The sequence below is a fragment of the Rhinatrema bivittatum genome, chromosome 13 (assembly GCF_901001135.1).
Source record: "Rhinatrema bivittatum chromosome 13, aRhiBiv1.1, whole genome shotgun sequence".
NCBI lineage: Eukaryota > Metazoa > Chordata > Amphibia > Gymnophiona > Rhinatrematidae > Rhinatrema > Rhinatrema bivittatum.
The window spans coordinates 20,770,808-20,786,308 of NC_042627.1; the positions used below are offsets into that span (position 1 = coordinate 20,770,808).

General features: G+C 43.9%; 1 protein-coding gene across 3 annotated transcripts in view; it reads right to left on the minus strand.

Annotated features, from left to right (window-relative positions):
* The window catches only part of BBS4 (Bardet-Biedl syndrome 4), a 48,929-nt gene extending 45,489 nt beyond the window's left edge, over positions 1 to 3,440 (minus strand). For 2 of the 3 annotated variants that reach the window (XM_029575810.1, XM_029575809.1), the window contains exon 1: positions 3,311 to 3,440. In XM_029575810.1, coding sequence (XP_029431670.1) covers positions 3,311 to 3,379 — 69 coding nt within the window. In that variant the 5' untranslated portion in view covers positions 3,380 to 3,440. The remainder of the gene's footprint in view (positions 1 to 3,310) is intronic. The other variant, XM_029575808.1, reaches the window with a different exon arrangement.
* Positions 3,441 to 15,501: the final 12,061 nt, after the last annotated feature.

Here is a 15,501-nt window from a genome sequence, read left to right on the forward strand (position 1 = left end):
TAATTGAAGTTCCACCCACAATACCTCCTGAGCCCTCATGGAAACCAGTCTAATCTTCTTTTTCGCAAGGAGTTTCTGCAGCTATATAGGCGGCCGTAATGACCTCCTCAACCCAATGGGCTATAGTCGCCCGCGTCACTGGAGTACCCTGTTTAACATCACCATGGAGCACAAACAGGCGATCAGACTTCTGGACAGATTTAGTAACCTCAAGTACCACAGCAAATGTTGCTCTTGGCCTGCAACCGCTAATTTAATTTTTTTTTTTTTTTTTTAAGTCCATGCCAGAACAAGGCTACTGGCTGAAGGCTCTCAACTGAGGAAGGGACCCAGCGGTATCACCTGAGAAGGCAAGTGGGGCTACATAATCATCTCATTGTTCTTCTGTTTTCTTCTATTTCTCTTTTTTTTTTTTTTTTAAACAGGCAATCCCCAGTAGAGAAACGCATGTCCCCCATCTGCTGAAGACGGAGAATACTGGCGGGCTGACGTCGGAGCAGGACTATATATCTGTGACATCAGCTTCTTACTCCATCTCCATTTGCTGGCACACATGCATAATCCACTGGTGGGGACTGGCCTGCCTGAATGCAGAGGAAGCACATATTTTTTGAGCACAAAACTCCTTGCTGCAAAGGGAGTAAAGTTTGTGCACAAAAAACGGGCACACAACTGTGGGTAAAAACAGTATTCTGCTGAGCACATCTTATTACATCAGTCCCCTTATGAGTACAGGAATTATGGTATACCTATGTAACTGCACTGCTACAATTTCGTGGATCTGACTATCAACCAATCACATCCCTTGAGTTCAGGATTCTATTTCATAATGTGATATAAGCTTGGCCTATGAAGTAATTTAGGAAACCTGGGCCAACATAAATTACATTGAGTCAACCATGCACTTTCCAGCATATTGTGGAAAATGCAGCTGCCTTTGAGAAAGATGTGTTAAGGATTTATTAGCCAACATGTGACTGTTGCTCTATAAAATACAAAATATACAGAGTATGACAACAGTTCTCTATGCTTTCAGTATAACTCAGCTAACAGGATATAGTCGTCAAACGCAGAACATATATTTTTGCCCCAATTGTAGTTTCAGAACTTTAGAAAAGAGCAATATTTCAGAATATGTGGGTTGTATAACAGTAGCCACTTTTCCTAATTAGTCAAAGGTTTGAGGTATAAAAGAGTGGATAGACATGGTTATATAGCACAACCCAAATTCTATCATGTCTTATTACACAGATGGTAAAGGACTTTTCTGCAACAACAGAGCTAGCTTCTTAAACCTTTGGGTTACAGTCACTTCCTATGTATACTGGCCCAGTTACATACCATCGTTACTTTGATCATGGACAAGGAAAAACTAAATAAATTCTTTGCCTCTGTCTTTACCGAAGAGAATGTTAGTAGTCATACCCACACCAGAAACACTTTTTGATGATGATGATGACAGAGCAACTAGATGGAATTACTGTGAAACTGGCAGGTGTAATATCTCAGATTGACAGACTAAAGAACAACAAATCACCAGGATCAAAGGATATTCAACCCAGAGCTCTAAAGGAACTCAAAAATGAAATTGCAGACTTGTTTCTGGTGAACAGCCATCTATCACTTAAAACAACTACAGTGCTAGAAGACTGATAGGTGGCTAATGTCATTTTTTAAAAAGAGCTCCAAGGGTGCTCCAGGAAACTACAGATCAGTGAGCTGGACGCTGGTGCTGGTCAAAATGGTCAAAGCTATTAAAACAAAATTATTGGCCACATGGTTTAATTTATTTATTTATTTATTTATTATTTTTATATACCGACATTCGATCTCAATTGAGATATCACACCGGTTTACATTCAGGTACTGTAGGTATTTCGCTATCCCCAGAGGGCTTACAATCTAAGGCCTGGATTTATCAAAATGCGGTAAGTACCGCATGCGATAGCAAAAGGGGCGTGTTTTATGCTAATCTAGTATTTATCGCATTTTGCGATAATTACCTGTGCGAAGAGCTAAGTTAGTGCCAAACCTGATGTATTTCCTGCATTCAACCACTGGGGGAAAAGAGAGAGAGAGAGAGAGAGAGAGAGAGAGAGAGAGAGAGAGAGACAGCGACCATAATAGCATGTCCCATAGATAGGTATTTGTATCCCTAGGATAGGCCCACCTAGTAACTCGAGGTGGGGATTAGGTAAGCGTGTAGGGGGTTAGGGGCCGCTTTCACATTCTACATGAGACGTACGAACAGAACAGTGGTCTCTTGTGAAGATTTGCTGGCCTTCGGAGTGAGGAAACTCACTCAAAGATGAGATTTGGGCAAGGGTCTCTCAACCTAGCTTGATGTTACCCAGGTAGAGAGACCCTTGCCCAAATCTCATCTTGGAGGATTGGACAAATTCCCGAAGGAAAAATCTATATACTATTATTAACCAGGTAAAGTTGGGAAAGACAGCGCTTATCCCTGCTCCATTAGCATACAGGTTACACCTACATGGAATTGCAGATACTACCCTTAACAGAAACATGGGCATAACTTGCATGGCCCAACAGTTACTACCCTCAACAGAAACTTAGGATTAACCTGCACAGAGCAGCAGTTACTACCATAAGAAACTTGCTGGGCAGACAGGATGGACCGTTTGTTCATTGTCTGCTGCCATTTCTATGTTTCTATATTTTTCATAAGAAACAGATCAACTATTGGGGATCTGACAGATATTTGGGAACTAGATTGGCCACGGTCACAGAAAGAATGCTGGGCTCAGTAATAGACCTTGGTCTGAACCTCATTCAGAGCACGTCTTATGTTCTTAAGCTGGAGGTGAAGCTGATTCAAGTCATACACTGACAGAATGATTTAATACTACCCCTGTTAAAACACATTCGGGGCCGTTTCCCTTTAGAAAACAGTACTAAGTCCCTCATCCCATAAATTCTGCCCAGCAGCTCTTCTGACTGGGCTCTACTTTGATGATCGTTTGAAATAACATTTTTGGTCGTGTGGTAAGAACGAGTCATAAAGTATTATTAACCAGGATAAGGGAGCAGTCAGTTTAGTGTCACTTCAAACGGTTTACCAAGCACCAACACCTGATTCGGGGTTCGAATCAGAGCTCCCCCATGTATGCATGGAGAAAGCGAGGCCAGTCCAAACCTCGGCTCTCAGTGCTGGGTAAAGCAAAACGAAGGTCCGCAGGGAAGAAACTCGGGGCACGCGCTCCTCAAAATGAAACCAGAGAGAAAGAAAACCTGCGCAAACCCAGCCTAGGCGCGCAAACCAGAGCGCCTGCACAGTCGCGCTTCTCACCGTCGGCGTTTTCTCCTCCGCCATCTTCAAGGAGTTTTTCCCCGACAGCCGGAAGTTGTTCGTCTCCATGGCGACTACCTACGGCGGCAACGCCTTTTGACGACAGTCTGTTGTCGTACTTCCCGGTCCTACAGTGAAAGTGCTCCGGCTGGATTGGCCACACACCGATTCCAAGGTACCGGTTAGTTGTACAGCAAGTCCGTTTTCTCGCCACAAGCGTTTAGCAATCAAGAGAAAGGTAACTGTATGTTGAGAGGTTGGCAGTACAAGAAACAACCCTCCAATTCATGTACATTTTTCTACCACCTTCCTCGACATAAGTTCTAGCGTAAGCTGTTTACATCCAGCCGTTAAAATAGTGATCAAATACATCATAATGCACCGTTAAAATGCACTACATCGTAGAAGCCTACAATTAAGTACAAGGATACAATCAGTATACGTAAGCTAGTGTAAGCCCTGGATATTGTGATTGTAAATGAAAACTAAATATTAAGAGAGTTGTTCGCCCTTGAGCTAGCACTGATTATCATGCAGAACTGCAGCTGTTTGCCAAAACTACCACTAGGAACGCTCCTTGGGCCAGGGCCCAGTCGGATTTAGAAAATTATAAAAACGTTAACAGCTCATAAAATAAAATATTTTAGTTCATTTTAAGCTGATAATAGAAATGGCACGTGTAAAATTAAAAAAAAAAGATGACACGAGTAGGGCAGCCCTGGTTGCAGCACTATAGAAGCAGGAACCTAAACTCCACTACGAGCACAGGAGCAGGCTGAAGATTTTTTTTTCCATTAAAATACTTTAAAAAATTACAAAAGCCCACTATGTTTGACTTCTGTGCATTTCAATCACTACAGAGCTTGTATGTAAAAAGAGTTGCTTACCTGTAACAGGTGTTCTCCAAGAGCAGGTTGTTAGTTATCACACATGGGTGACATCATCCAATGGAGCCTAGTGGAGGAAACTTTGACAGGCACACTGAGTTGGGGTTTCATGGTTGGAAGAAATTATGGAGAATGGACTGTCCAAAACAAGTCCTGCTGGCCATCCTTGTCCAGGCAGTAATGTGAGGCAAAAGGGTGGAAGGAACACCAGGTCACCACTCTGCAAATCTTGTGGATAGGAACTGCATGAAAGCGAGCTACCAAGACGAACATGGTCCATATGAAGTGAACTTTGACATGACCGTCAAGCTGCAAGCGCGCTTGTGTGTGGTAGAAAGCAATGCAGTCCACTAGCCAATGAGATAGGGTCTATTTAGAGACAGCGACTGCTAATCGGTTTCTGTCAAAGGAGACAAAAAGCTGAATAGAGATGCAGTGAGGTACTGTCCATTCCAAGTAAAAGGCAAGCACCCTCTTGCAATCTAGTGTGTATAGCAGACATTCACCCTAGGGAGCATGAGGCCTTGAGAAAAAGGAAAGCAACACAATAGACTGAGTGAGATAGAACTTTGACACCCCCTTGGGAAGGAACTTCAGATGCGTTCGCAGGACCACCTTCTCATGACAAAACTTTGTAGAAGATGGGTACAACACAAGAGCTTGCCGTTTACTGACCCTGCAAGCTGATGTAACCATGACCAAGAAGATAACTTTCCAGGAAAGGTACTTAAAATCGCAAGAACGCAGTGGCTCCAACAGAGATTTCATAAGTTGCGAGAGGACTACATTGAGATCCCAGAAAACTAACGGGGGGCATTAGTTGTAATAAGCCTCTCAAATCATCCCATAAGCAGATGGGAGGAAATCGCTGTACCTTCCCTGCCCCTATGGCACTAAAGTGAACCCTCACTGAAGTAGTCTGTAGACCAGATTCTGAGAGCAACAACAGGTAGTCTTAAGAGTGTGGAAGGGGAGAAAGTGAATGGAACCAAACCACGTCGCTCGCACCAAGAAGAGAAACTTCTTCATGTCCGCTTATAAGATTTTCTAGTAGAAGGTTTCCTAAACTCCAGAACAACATGCAACACCCCTTCCAAGACCATGACCCACTCAACATCCAAGCCATGAGGGCCAGGGCATGTAGGTTGGGGTGGTTGAGCCTGCCCTGGTCCTGGGTGATCTGGACCAGAGCCGTCCCCAATTGGACCAGGGAGGGGGGGTATGAGGCCAGGTCCTAAAGGGTCAGAAACCAGATCTGATGGGGCCAGAAGGGGGGCATTCAGGATCATGGAACACAGATCCTGCTGCAACTTGTGGAGCATTTTTGATATGAGAGGAAGGGGGGGAGGGAAAGTATACAGCAACCCAGTGCACAGAGAATGCATCCGCCATCGATCCACCATGCCCCTGGCAGAGAGAGCAGAAGTGGCATAGTTTCCTGTTTTCTGAAGACGCGATGATGTCTATGTCAGGGGCTCCCCAGGAGCGAAAGATTGTTTGCTACCTCTTGCATAAGGGACCACTCATGAGGTTGGAACACCTGGCTCAAGACGTCCGGCAGGGTGTTGTCCACTCCTGGAAGGTTCACTGCCCAGAGGGTGATGCCATGGTTGATGGGCCACAACCAAACATGGACCACCTTCTGCCAGAGGGGAAAGGACCCTGTTCACTCCTGCTTGTTCAGATACCACATAGCCACCTATCAGTCTGAACAAGAACCATCTTGTTCAGGAGCTGCTCCCGGCACACCTGAAGGGCATACCAAAACGCCCGCAACTCCAAAAGGGGGATCTGGAGTTGCGATTCCTGGGCAGACCAAAACCTCTGGGTGTGAAAGACCAAAACATGAGCTCCCCACCCTGTCCAAGATGCATTGGTGGTGAGTGTGGGCTGAGGGCTCCAAAAGGGTCATTCCAGCTCCAGATTCAAGGGGTTTGCCCACCACTGGAGCGACTGCTGTAATAGTGTCTTACTAAGAACATGAACATGTAGGTCCTAGGTGGCCTGATACCATTGGGAGTGCAGCATCCACTGTGCTCTGCACATGTGCAGCTGAGCAAACAGGGTAACATGTACTGTCACCACCCTGTAGCCCAGGAACTGAAGGAATTGATGTGCTAAGACATGGGGACAATTGGAGACCTCTCGAGCAAGAACCACAAGGGTCTCCACTTTGTCCCAAGGTAGAAAACTTTCGGTTGGATCGTGTCCACTCAAGGCCCAATGAAGTCCAGTTGCAATGTTGGTTGGAGGTGGGATTTGAGATAGCTGATCAGAAATCCCAGGGCCTCCAAAGTTTTGATCGTGAGACTCAAGGCATCTGAGTGCCTTGTTGGGAGTTGCCCTTGATAAGCCCATCGTTGAGGTACAGGAAAACCGAATCCCATGACTTCAAAGATAGGCTCTGACAATCACCAGACATCTTGTGAAGACTCAGGGCGCAGATGCCAGACCAAAAGGGCAGAATGCGATACTGATAGTGATTCCCATCGACCAGGAATCACAGGTACTGCTGCTCCATCTGAAAGATGGGGATATAGATGAATGCGTCTTTTAGGTTAAGGGAGCAGAGCCAAGCTCCTGACTTGAGAAGGGGAATCAGGGTGCCCAGTGAGACCATTTTGAACTTTTCCTTCACCAAGAAACGGTTTAAAGCCCTCAGGTCGAGAATGGGTTGGAGAACACCTATTTTCTTAGGGATTAGAAAATACATGGAGTAGAACCCCTGGCCCTGTTGGCTGGGCGGGACGGGCTCAACCACTTTAGCCTAAACGAGAGCAGAAAGCTCTACCCGAAGTATCTGTAAGTCCCATCGCTCTCCACTGGGGACACGGAGGTGAGTGGGGTGGACGTTGCTGGAAATGCAACTGGAAACCCTGACGCACTATGGACAAGATTCATAGGTCCGACTGATCGAGGTCCACGGATCTGCGAACAACTGGAATTAACCCCCAACCGGGGAGATTATGTCCTATGGAGAAGATTGGCACATGCTCCCTCGCCACCAGTCAAAACCCTGTGGCAGGGTTCTGCGGCAGAACTGCGGTTGCCTGGGGTGGCTGAGGTTGTCTTGGCCTCGTCCTGGGAACAGGCCGCTGAGCCCTGGACCTGGGTGCTGGTGGGTATTATTTTCGAGGCCTATAAAAAGACCTTTTAGGGTATTGGCGTGGGAGCTTCTTAGGTGGCTGGGTGACAGAGGTACTAGCTGACAACTGCTACAGGGGCTCTTGATAGTCCTTCAGTTGCACCACCACCTCCTTAATTCTGTCTCCAGGCAGATTTTCCTCCGTAGACGGTAAGTCTACAAGACAGTCTTGGATCTCAGGCGAATGTCTGAGGCCCACAGCCACGCTATTTGCCAGACTCCTATGCCTACTGCAGCGGTCCTCATGGCTATCTCAAAGACCTCATAAGCAGAGCGGACCTCATGCTTATCACACTCCAGGCCGTGCTGCACGATTGCCTGAAAATTCTCCTGGAATTGCTGTGGTAGATGTTCACTAAATTCCAGGGCCTACGTCCCCAGGTTCCTGGAGTATTTCCCCATGTATAAGTGGTAGCAAGCGATCCCGGCAGACAACATAGCGCCCTGCAAAATCCAGCATCCAAGGGCATTGAGGGCCCTATGCTCTCGCTCTGGGGGAGCCGAGGCATGGGTGCAGATCCTTTTTGCCTTCTTCAAGGCTGACTCTACCACCATCGATTGGTGGGGGAGTTGACAGCGCTCGAACCCGGTGGATGGCTGCACTAAGTACACTGTACCACCAGTTAACTGAAAGACAAACGCAGAGATGGGGTGTTCCCAAAGGTGGGTTACCACCTCCTTAAAGATGACATGGGCTGGCCCCGCCACCACCTCTTTTGGGGCATCCATGATTTACAGAATCTCAAGCATCTTATGCCATGTTCTGTTCTGTCAAAAGTTGGAAAGGCACAGATTCTGCCATGGCCTTTATGGAACCCACAAAGGAAACATCCTCTGGCGCAGAGAGCTCAGAAGGCAGAGCCCCCGATTCCTCAGAGGAGGATATGGATGCTTCTCCTTCCTAGGGGTTGTAAGGGGCCTCCCCTTCACTGCAACCCTCTGTGGATGGGGGGGGGGGGGGGGAGTCAAAGACCCAGCAATGGGCAAGACATATGTCTTGAGAACCCCGAGAGGAGCCAGAGGTTTCGATGGGCCTCGTGGTCGTAGGGGCGCTGAAGGATCCAACGGTGGGAAATGAAACACTAAAGACACCGGTGGAACCGATCCCAAGGGCCCTGGGAGGTGATGTAGCACCATGCATCCCCGGGTCACCATCGAACCCAATGGCCCTTCTTTATTGGAAGAGTCACTCAGCGGTAGGGGGGCCGGTGGCAATAGCAACGGTGCTCCCTTTGGCCTTGAAGGGGCTTGGAGCACCAGAGCCAGCTGTGTCAAGAGGACACCGAGCAGCATATTGAGCCATTCTAATAATGGCACAAGCACCAGTGAACTAGGCTCTTGCGGCAGTCCCGGTGGAACTGGAGGCTCGAAGCCCTGCAGGGCCCGGCCGACCGCCAACCACATGCACCTCTCTAACTCCTCCTCTCTAACTGCTTGAGGAGGAGCAGGCGGAAATCAGGACACCCCTGCAGCATCAAGGGGCACAGAGCCCTCAATCGGTGTCTATGGAAGGCACCTGGAAGCATAGTCGGTATTGGAGGAAATTGTTTCCTCCACCTTAGACCACTGCGTTGGAGGCACTAACATCGGTGACTGCCCATGGTCTAGCTTAAGCAATTAAGATGATCAATGATGGTGTTTCTTTGACCTTTTGATGGTCCCCGTGGTCCTTGCCTAGAACCGATGGCGAGGAACCAGACCGAGAACAGGATGACAAAGACCAAGTGTAACTTGGTTTAAAAAAGGTTGGATAAATTCCTAGACGAAAAATCTATATACTGCTATTAATTAATAAGCAATAGTAGCTTAAGATTTATTTAATGTTGGGGTACCTGCCAGGTACTTGTGACTTGGATTGGCCACTTAGTGGGCTTGATGGACCTTTGCTCTGAGCCAGTATAGCATATCTTGTTATATTCTTAAACACACATTGTGGACGGGATAGACGGTAAGGTTTGTCTTTTTGCGGATGACACTAAGATCTGCAACAGAATGGACACGCCGGAAGGAATGGAGAGAATGAGGATTTAAGGAAGCTGGAAGAGTGGTCGAAGATATGGCAGCTGAGATTCAATGCCAAGAAGTGCAGAGTCATGCATATGGGGAGTGGAAATCCGAATGAACTGTATTCGATGGGGGGAGAAAGGCTGATGTGCACGGAGCAGGGGAGAGACCTTGGGGTGATAGTGTCTAATGATCTGAAGTCGGTGAAACAATGTGACAAGGCGATAGCTAAAGCCAGAAGAATGCTGGGCTGCATAGAGAGAGGAATATAGAGTAAGAAAAGGGAAGTAATTACCCCTTGTACAGATCCTTGGTGAGGTCTCCCGTCTCCAGAACTGAACACAGTACTCCAGGTATCTTCCAAAGAGACAGAGACAAGATGGAGGCGGTCCAGAGCAGGGTGACCAAAAAGGTGGATGGTCTTCATCGAATGACTTATGAGGAGAGATTGAAGAATCTAAATATGTACACCCTGGAGGAAAGGAGGAGCAGAGATGATATGATACAGACTTTCAGATACTTGAAAGGTTTTAGTGATCCAAAGACAACAACAAACCTTTTCCGTCAGAAAAAAAATCAGCAGAACCAGGGGTCACGAAGCTCCAGGGAGGAAGACTCAGAACCAATGTCAGGAAGTATTTCTTCAGGGAGAGGGTGGTGGATGCCTGGAATGCCCTTCCAGAGGAAGTGGTGAAGACCAGAACTGTGAAGGATAAACACTGTGGATCCAAAACATCTAGAGGACGTGAATGAAGAGTGGGTGGCTCGCAGGAATGACGGCACTACCTGGAGATAATACCCCTTATTCAATAAACACACTCGGTTAATGAGACTCCAATATTGCTCTAAGCTTCAACAGCAAGAGGAAATGTGGAAAAAAGGATTTGCATTCACAAAAAAGTGGGGAGTAGCTTGCTTGTTACTGCGGTTACTACCCCAAACAAAATAAGCCTGATACTTCACTTTCAATGCATATCCAGCATAGCTCTCTGCTTCAACGGTAGGGGAGAAAGACTGATACTTCACTTTCAATGCATATCCAGCATAGCTCTCTGCTTCAACAGCAGGGGGAATGAAGAAAAGTGGATCTATATACCAACAACCAACAAGGACTGAATTACATAGTCTGGGTAAACAAATAAGCATGGGTGTAGCTTGCTTATTGCGGCGGTTACTACCCCTAATTAAGCTAGATATTTCACTTAGATGCAGTTCCAACACTGCTCTCTACATTAATGGTGGGGGTGGAAGGGAAATAGAACTAAAAGGTTACTAAGAGCCAAGAGTAACAGATAAGTATGAAAAAAAAAGTGCGAAACTTGCTGGGCAGACTGGATGGGCCGTTTGGTCATCTTCTGCTGTCATTTCTATGTTTCTATAATATCACAGCAGCTATATAGATACAAACAACCATTTACAAGCTGATCGAAGCAAAGGGCAAATGGAGCCTGAGAGCAATCAACCAGAAGCCACCTGCATGATGGTGTTGCAGAACACTGACAAACAGTACAAAGTCATCACATGGGAATTCATATACGGCAGATTGCACGTCAGCAGACTCTACATGCACAGGCACAGCCCAAGAGGACTGGACAGCAGAAGAGATGGTCCTTCACCTGGTTTGGGAGTACCCTTTTGCACAGGACTTACTGTAAGCCACATCCAACAAATTCAGCAATTCAAGGCAGTACATGACCAACTCGTGTTCTAGATAGAGGTGCTGTCCATCAACGTCTGCCATAAGCTGTTCCATAGCCTGCTTTATGTTATCATTGATGGGACTGAGAAGGAAGATTGTAAATTAAAATCTTGCAAAAATGTTCAAACATATGGGGTGGATTTACGCACGCATGTTATAAAATCAGGCATACATTTGTGTGCGCCGGGTACCACGCACAAATGTAGCCTGCACGCGTACCTTTTAAAATCTGCCCCTATATTTGTAAAATCTGCCAGGTATGTTATCTAACTTGACCAGCTAACACCCGTTGAAAATTCAAGAGGATATTTACTTTGCACCATAGCACTTTATCCCCCTCTGCCCACCTCCTCAGCAGGACCCCAGCATTCTCCCTCCCAAATCCACCATTGTCTCTCCTCCCTTCTCCTTCACCACAGCTAACATCAGCACTGTCCTCCATCCTGCCCTTTCTCTACTATTCCATCCTTTCTCTGACCCTCAGAGGCCAGTGCAGCCATGTTTGCTGTTTGGGCCATCCTCAGCCAGCATGGGCCACCGTCTTTTGAGCATGCTGACCTGCCTCATACATGGGCTGCCTCTGAGCCTGTGCAATAGTGGCTGCCCCCTTTGTCATCTTCTGATTGTGAAGGCAGGAGGATACAAAGTTGGCTTTACAAATTGTTACAAACACACAGCAATTAAACATTTTTATTCCACTATTTCCAAAACAACTAATACAAAATCATATACAAATCTCATAAAATTGTATAAAAAAAGTTAATCACCCAAAAAATATCCAGATATACTCACCCAACATACTATACCAAACCAACAAGCACACCTACCCAACCATCTAAAAACCATTTATACAAATTTCACTCATACAAATCCCAACATGTTTCGCTCAAATAAGAGCTTCCTCAGGGGACAGTTTTAAGTCCAAAAATTGTAGAGTATCACATCAAATTTGTCCATAAGAAATGAGTCTGTATATCTTTTTTTTAAGAAAGTATAGGTTCAAAGTAGTCGGCACAAATTATCCTCCACAACAAAGAAAAAAATAATGAAGGTATCCACATCAGTCATTGCCATCTATATAGAACTTCCAAAAGACCAACCCAAAATCTTCTCATAGGATTCTATGATAAGGGGTTATATCCTTTTGTCAATCATCTCTAAATCCAGAGATTTAAAACACCATCTTGTCCAGATACTACTACTCATTTCTTCGTGGACAAATTTTGATGTGATGATATACAATGTTTAGTCTTAAATTGTCCCCTGAAGAAGCTCTTGAGTGAAATATTGGGATTTGTATAAGAGAAATTTGTATAAATGTTTGGTTTTTAGATGATTGAATAGGTGTGCTTGGTATAGTAAGTTAGGTGACTATGTATGACAGATATCAGGACATTTTTTGAGTGGTTCACTTTTATGAGATTTGTATATGATTTTGTATTACAATTGTTAATTGCTGTGAAGGTAGGATGCCAATGCCTGAGCCACTTTCCAGCCTTTCCAGGTGCACAACCTGCCACTCCTTGTGACCTTGGGCAAGTTACTTTATTTTTTATTTACTTTCTATTGTCTCAGAGGATAGGGAAATACCTACAGTACACCTGAATGGGCTCTGCTTTGAAGTTCCAAAAGACGGAATATAAATAAAATAAAACCTGGCCTGGATATGCACATACCGGTGGCCCTTGACAATGTCAGCTTTAAAAGTATCATATACACATAAGGATTCCTCTTTCAATGCTGCGATACTGTATCACGATTTTTATTTTTTCTTTAAACATTTAGTTAAAAAAAATGTAAGTAGGCAAATGCCTTATACAAACTGACATTTGATAAGCTCACAGCAAACCAACACTGATATTAAAAGGTTGAGTTCACACCTTTTGGCTCAAATCTATAAGTGAGCTATGAGTTGAGAATGGTCCCTTTCTGGGCCTTTTGCCCGAGACTTTTCGCTGCTACCAGATTGTCAGGATTGCCAGGGCTTGAACCAGTGGTTCTAAAGGTAGAGGCTGGAAAGGTGCACAGAAGCCACAAGAGAGATGAAAGCAGGGTAAGGCCAGAGACCATTTACCTTCTGGTTGACAGGTAGACATGCCCTCAGAAGGTTCAGCACAGGGTGCACCCTGATTGATAACAGTATAAGGAGAGCAGCAGCACCCTTTTGCTGGTACAACAGACTGCTAGGATAGATGACCAGGATCTTTGCTCATCAGGCCTCGGCCATGTGCTACATTCTCCTCTGCAGTTCTGTTCCAGAGCTCCTGCACCTGGTCCACCTCTGCAGTACTGCCTTCAGCCTGTTACAGTGTCAGACAATTCTAACAGTATGAACCTCAATTTGTCCAACAGTCATCTTCCTCCTTAAAGAAACTGCTTGGAAGCATGGAGACAGACAGGAAGAATAACCTTAATAAAGTTCATCTCAGGAATATACAATACAGAAAAGGTAAGCTGAAAAGTGGAAAGCAGAAGCTAGATTAGTGGCAGTCAGGATTCATTACTTATTGTGGTTCGAGTACACATCTTATTTTTGAATACATATTTCTATCTTAACATGAGTAAGACTGCGCCATTAAAAAATAAAATCCCTTTAGGAAAATGTGCCCAGGGTCAAAGTATTGCTTGTGTTAACACTGAGTTTTAGAAAAATCTTACTACAATTGACTTCTAGAACATAGCTATTACAGGCAAAATATGATAAAACATAAAAAAGATGGTTGATGTGTATTGGAAGGCTAAGCAAAAGGAGTTGCAGATACCTTTGTTTAAAAACTCAAAAGAAATAGCAATAAAAATAGAGGTCAGGACCAATTCTGGTCTACCAGGTTATCCAAATCAGACAATATATAATATATCCACTTGACATTTGCACACAACTGACCTAAAAATCCATTTTAGGTTGCATATTTTGGTTATGCTAAAAAAGTACATAAGTTTGTGACTGTCAGGACCAGAATGGCACCCTGGGACTGAAACAGTTTACTATATCCAAGAATTTTATCATTTTTGATACAAGTAATCCACAAAATTGAAATTCACAATTATCTGTCATTCTACATAGCTTTATATTTTAATATTACAACAGTGATTGTAGAAAAAATACTGGAAGTTTCAGTTGAAAGTTCTTGCTTTAAGATTTTCTGACCATATTAGGTCAAACATTCTCCTTGCTAATGAAATTCTGCAATCATTTTGCCCAATGTCATAATGAAAAGAGCCTAATTTTCTAAGACCTTTCCTTCCTCTACTAGCAGTGTAAAAATGATTTTAACTAATAAACTATGAATGTGCACACAACCCCATATGAAAGTGATGGGTAATATGAAATGTTCAATTTCACATGGAAAATTCAGAACAAGAGAGAAAGAATGCAATATACTAATCAAATCCCAGCTCTAGTCTCTCTATCAAAATTACTATTTTAACTATAAGGGTAAAAACTTAAACCAGATGACCTAACTAGCAAACAGAAATCTCTACTCTTCCAGGCCAAATGTCAGACTTTAAAGTGCACTTAGCTGTACTCCACTGATTCACTATTAAAATGCTTGCGATATTAAATATACCCAATGATTAAATAATGGTGATTAATTCCAATAATGGGGCACATAAAATATTGATTTATCTGTTTATTTCTTAGTCAATATACAATTTCAGCCTTAAACTAATGAAGTTAAAAATAACTTCTCTTTATAAATAACCAATTTCCACACCATATGAAAGTCAATGAAATGTTTCCATTTCTATCCAGAACATACCTCTGAAATAAAGGTGAAACAAGCTGCAAATGATACCTTTTTTTCTTGGATTAACTTAACATGTTTGAGTGTAGTTTTCAAGAGCTATGCTGCCTTCATCAGGTCAATGCACTAACTTGATGAATAGAGCATAACATTCAAAAAAGCTAGTTAAAAATGTATTATGTTGGTCCAATATAAAGGTCTCACCTACAGCTTGTTTGTTTACCTTTATTTCTACACATTTAAGAGGAGTAACATGGTAATCACACTATTTTATTCATTTCTTTGAAAAATAAAGCCTGTGAGTTGCAGGTGTACCTGTTTTAACCCTTGCTAAAATTCTCTATCCCTTTAGTAATTCAGAATGGAATGGCTTTATTATGAAGCACAGTTTGAGTTTCTCAGGCATCTCAAACAGATTGACTGTGTGATATCACACAATGTGATGTTCATGAATCATTCTCTCTGTAGTGTGCAAAATAAAAAGTGATTGTTAAATAAGCTGAGCAAATATGCTCTGTGAATTTAAGAGATATCATTCCTAATATTGTTACATACATTCAACACAAAAAGATTACATCTGTACAGTAAAAAGGAGAGTCAGAAATGAATCTCCTCTGATAGAAAAGCATATGTCAAAACACTATGCAGCTGAGAACTTCAGTGTCTAAAATAATAGTGTATCTATATCACTATACAGGATTTTTCTGAAC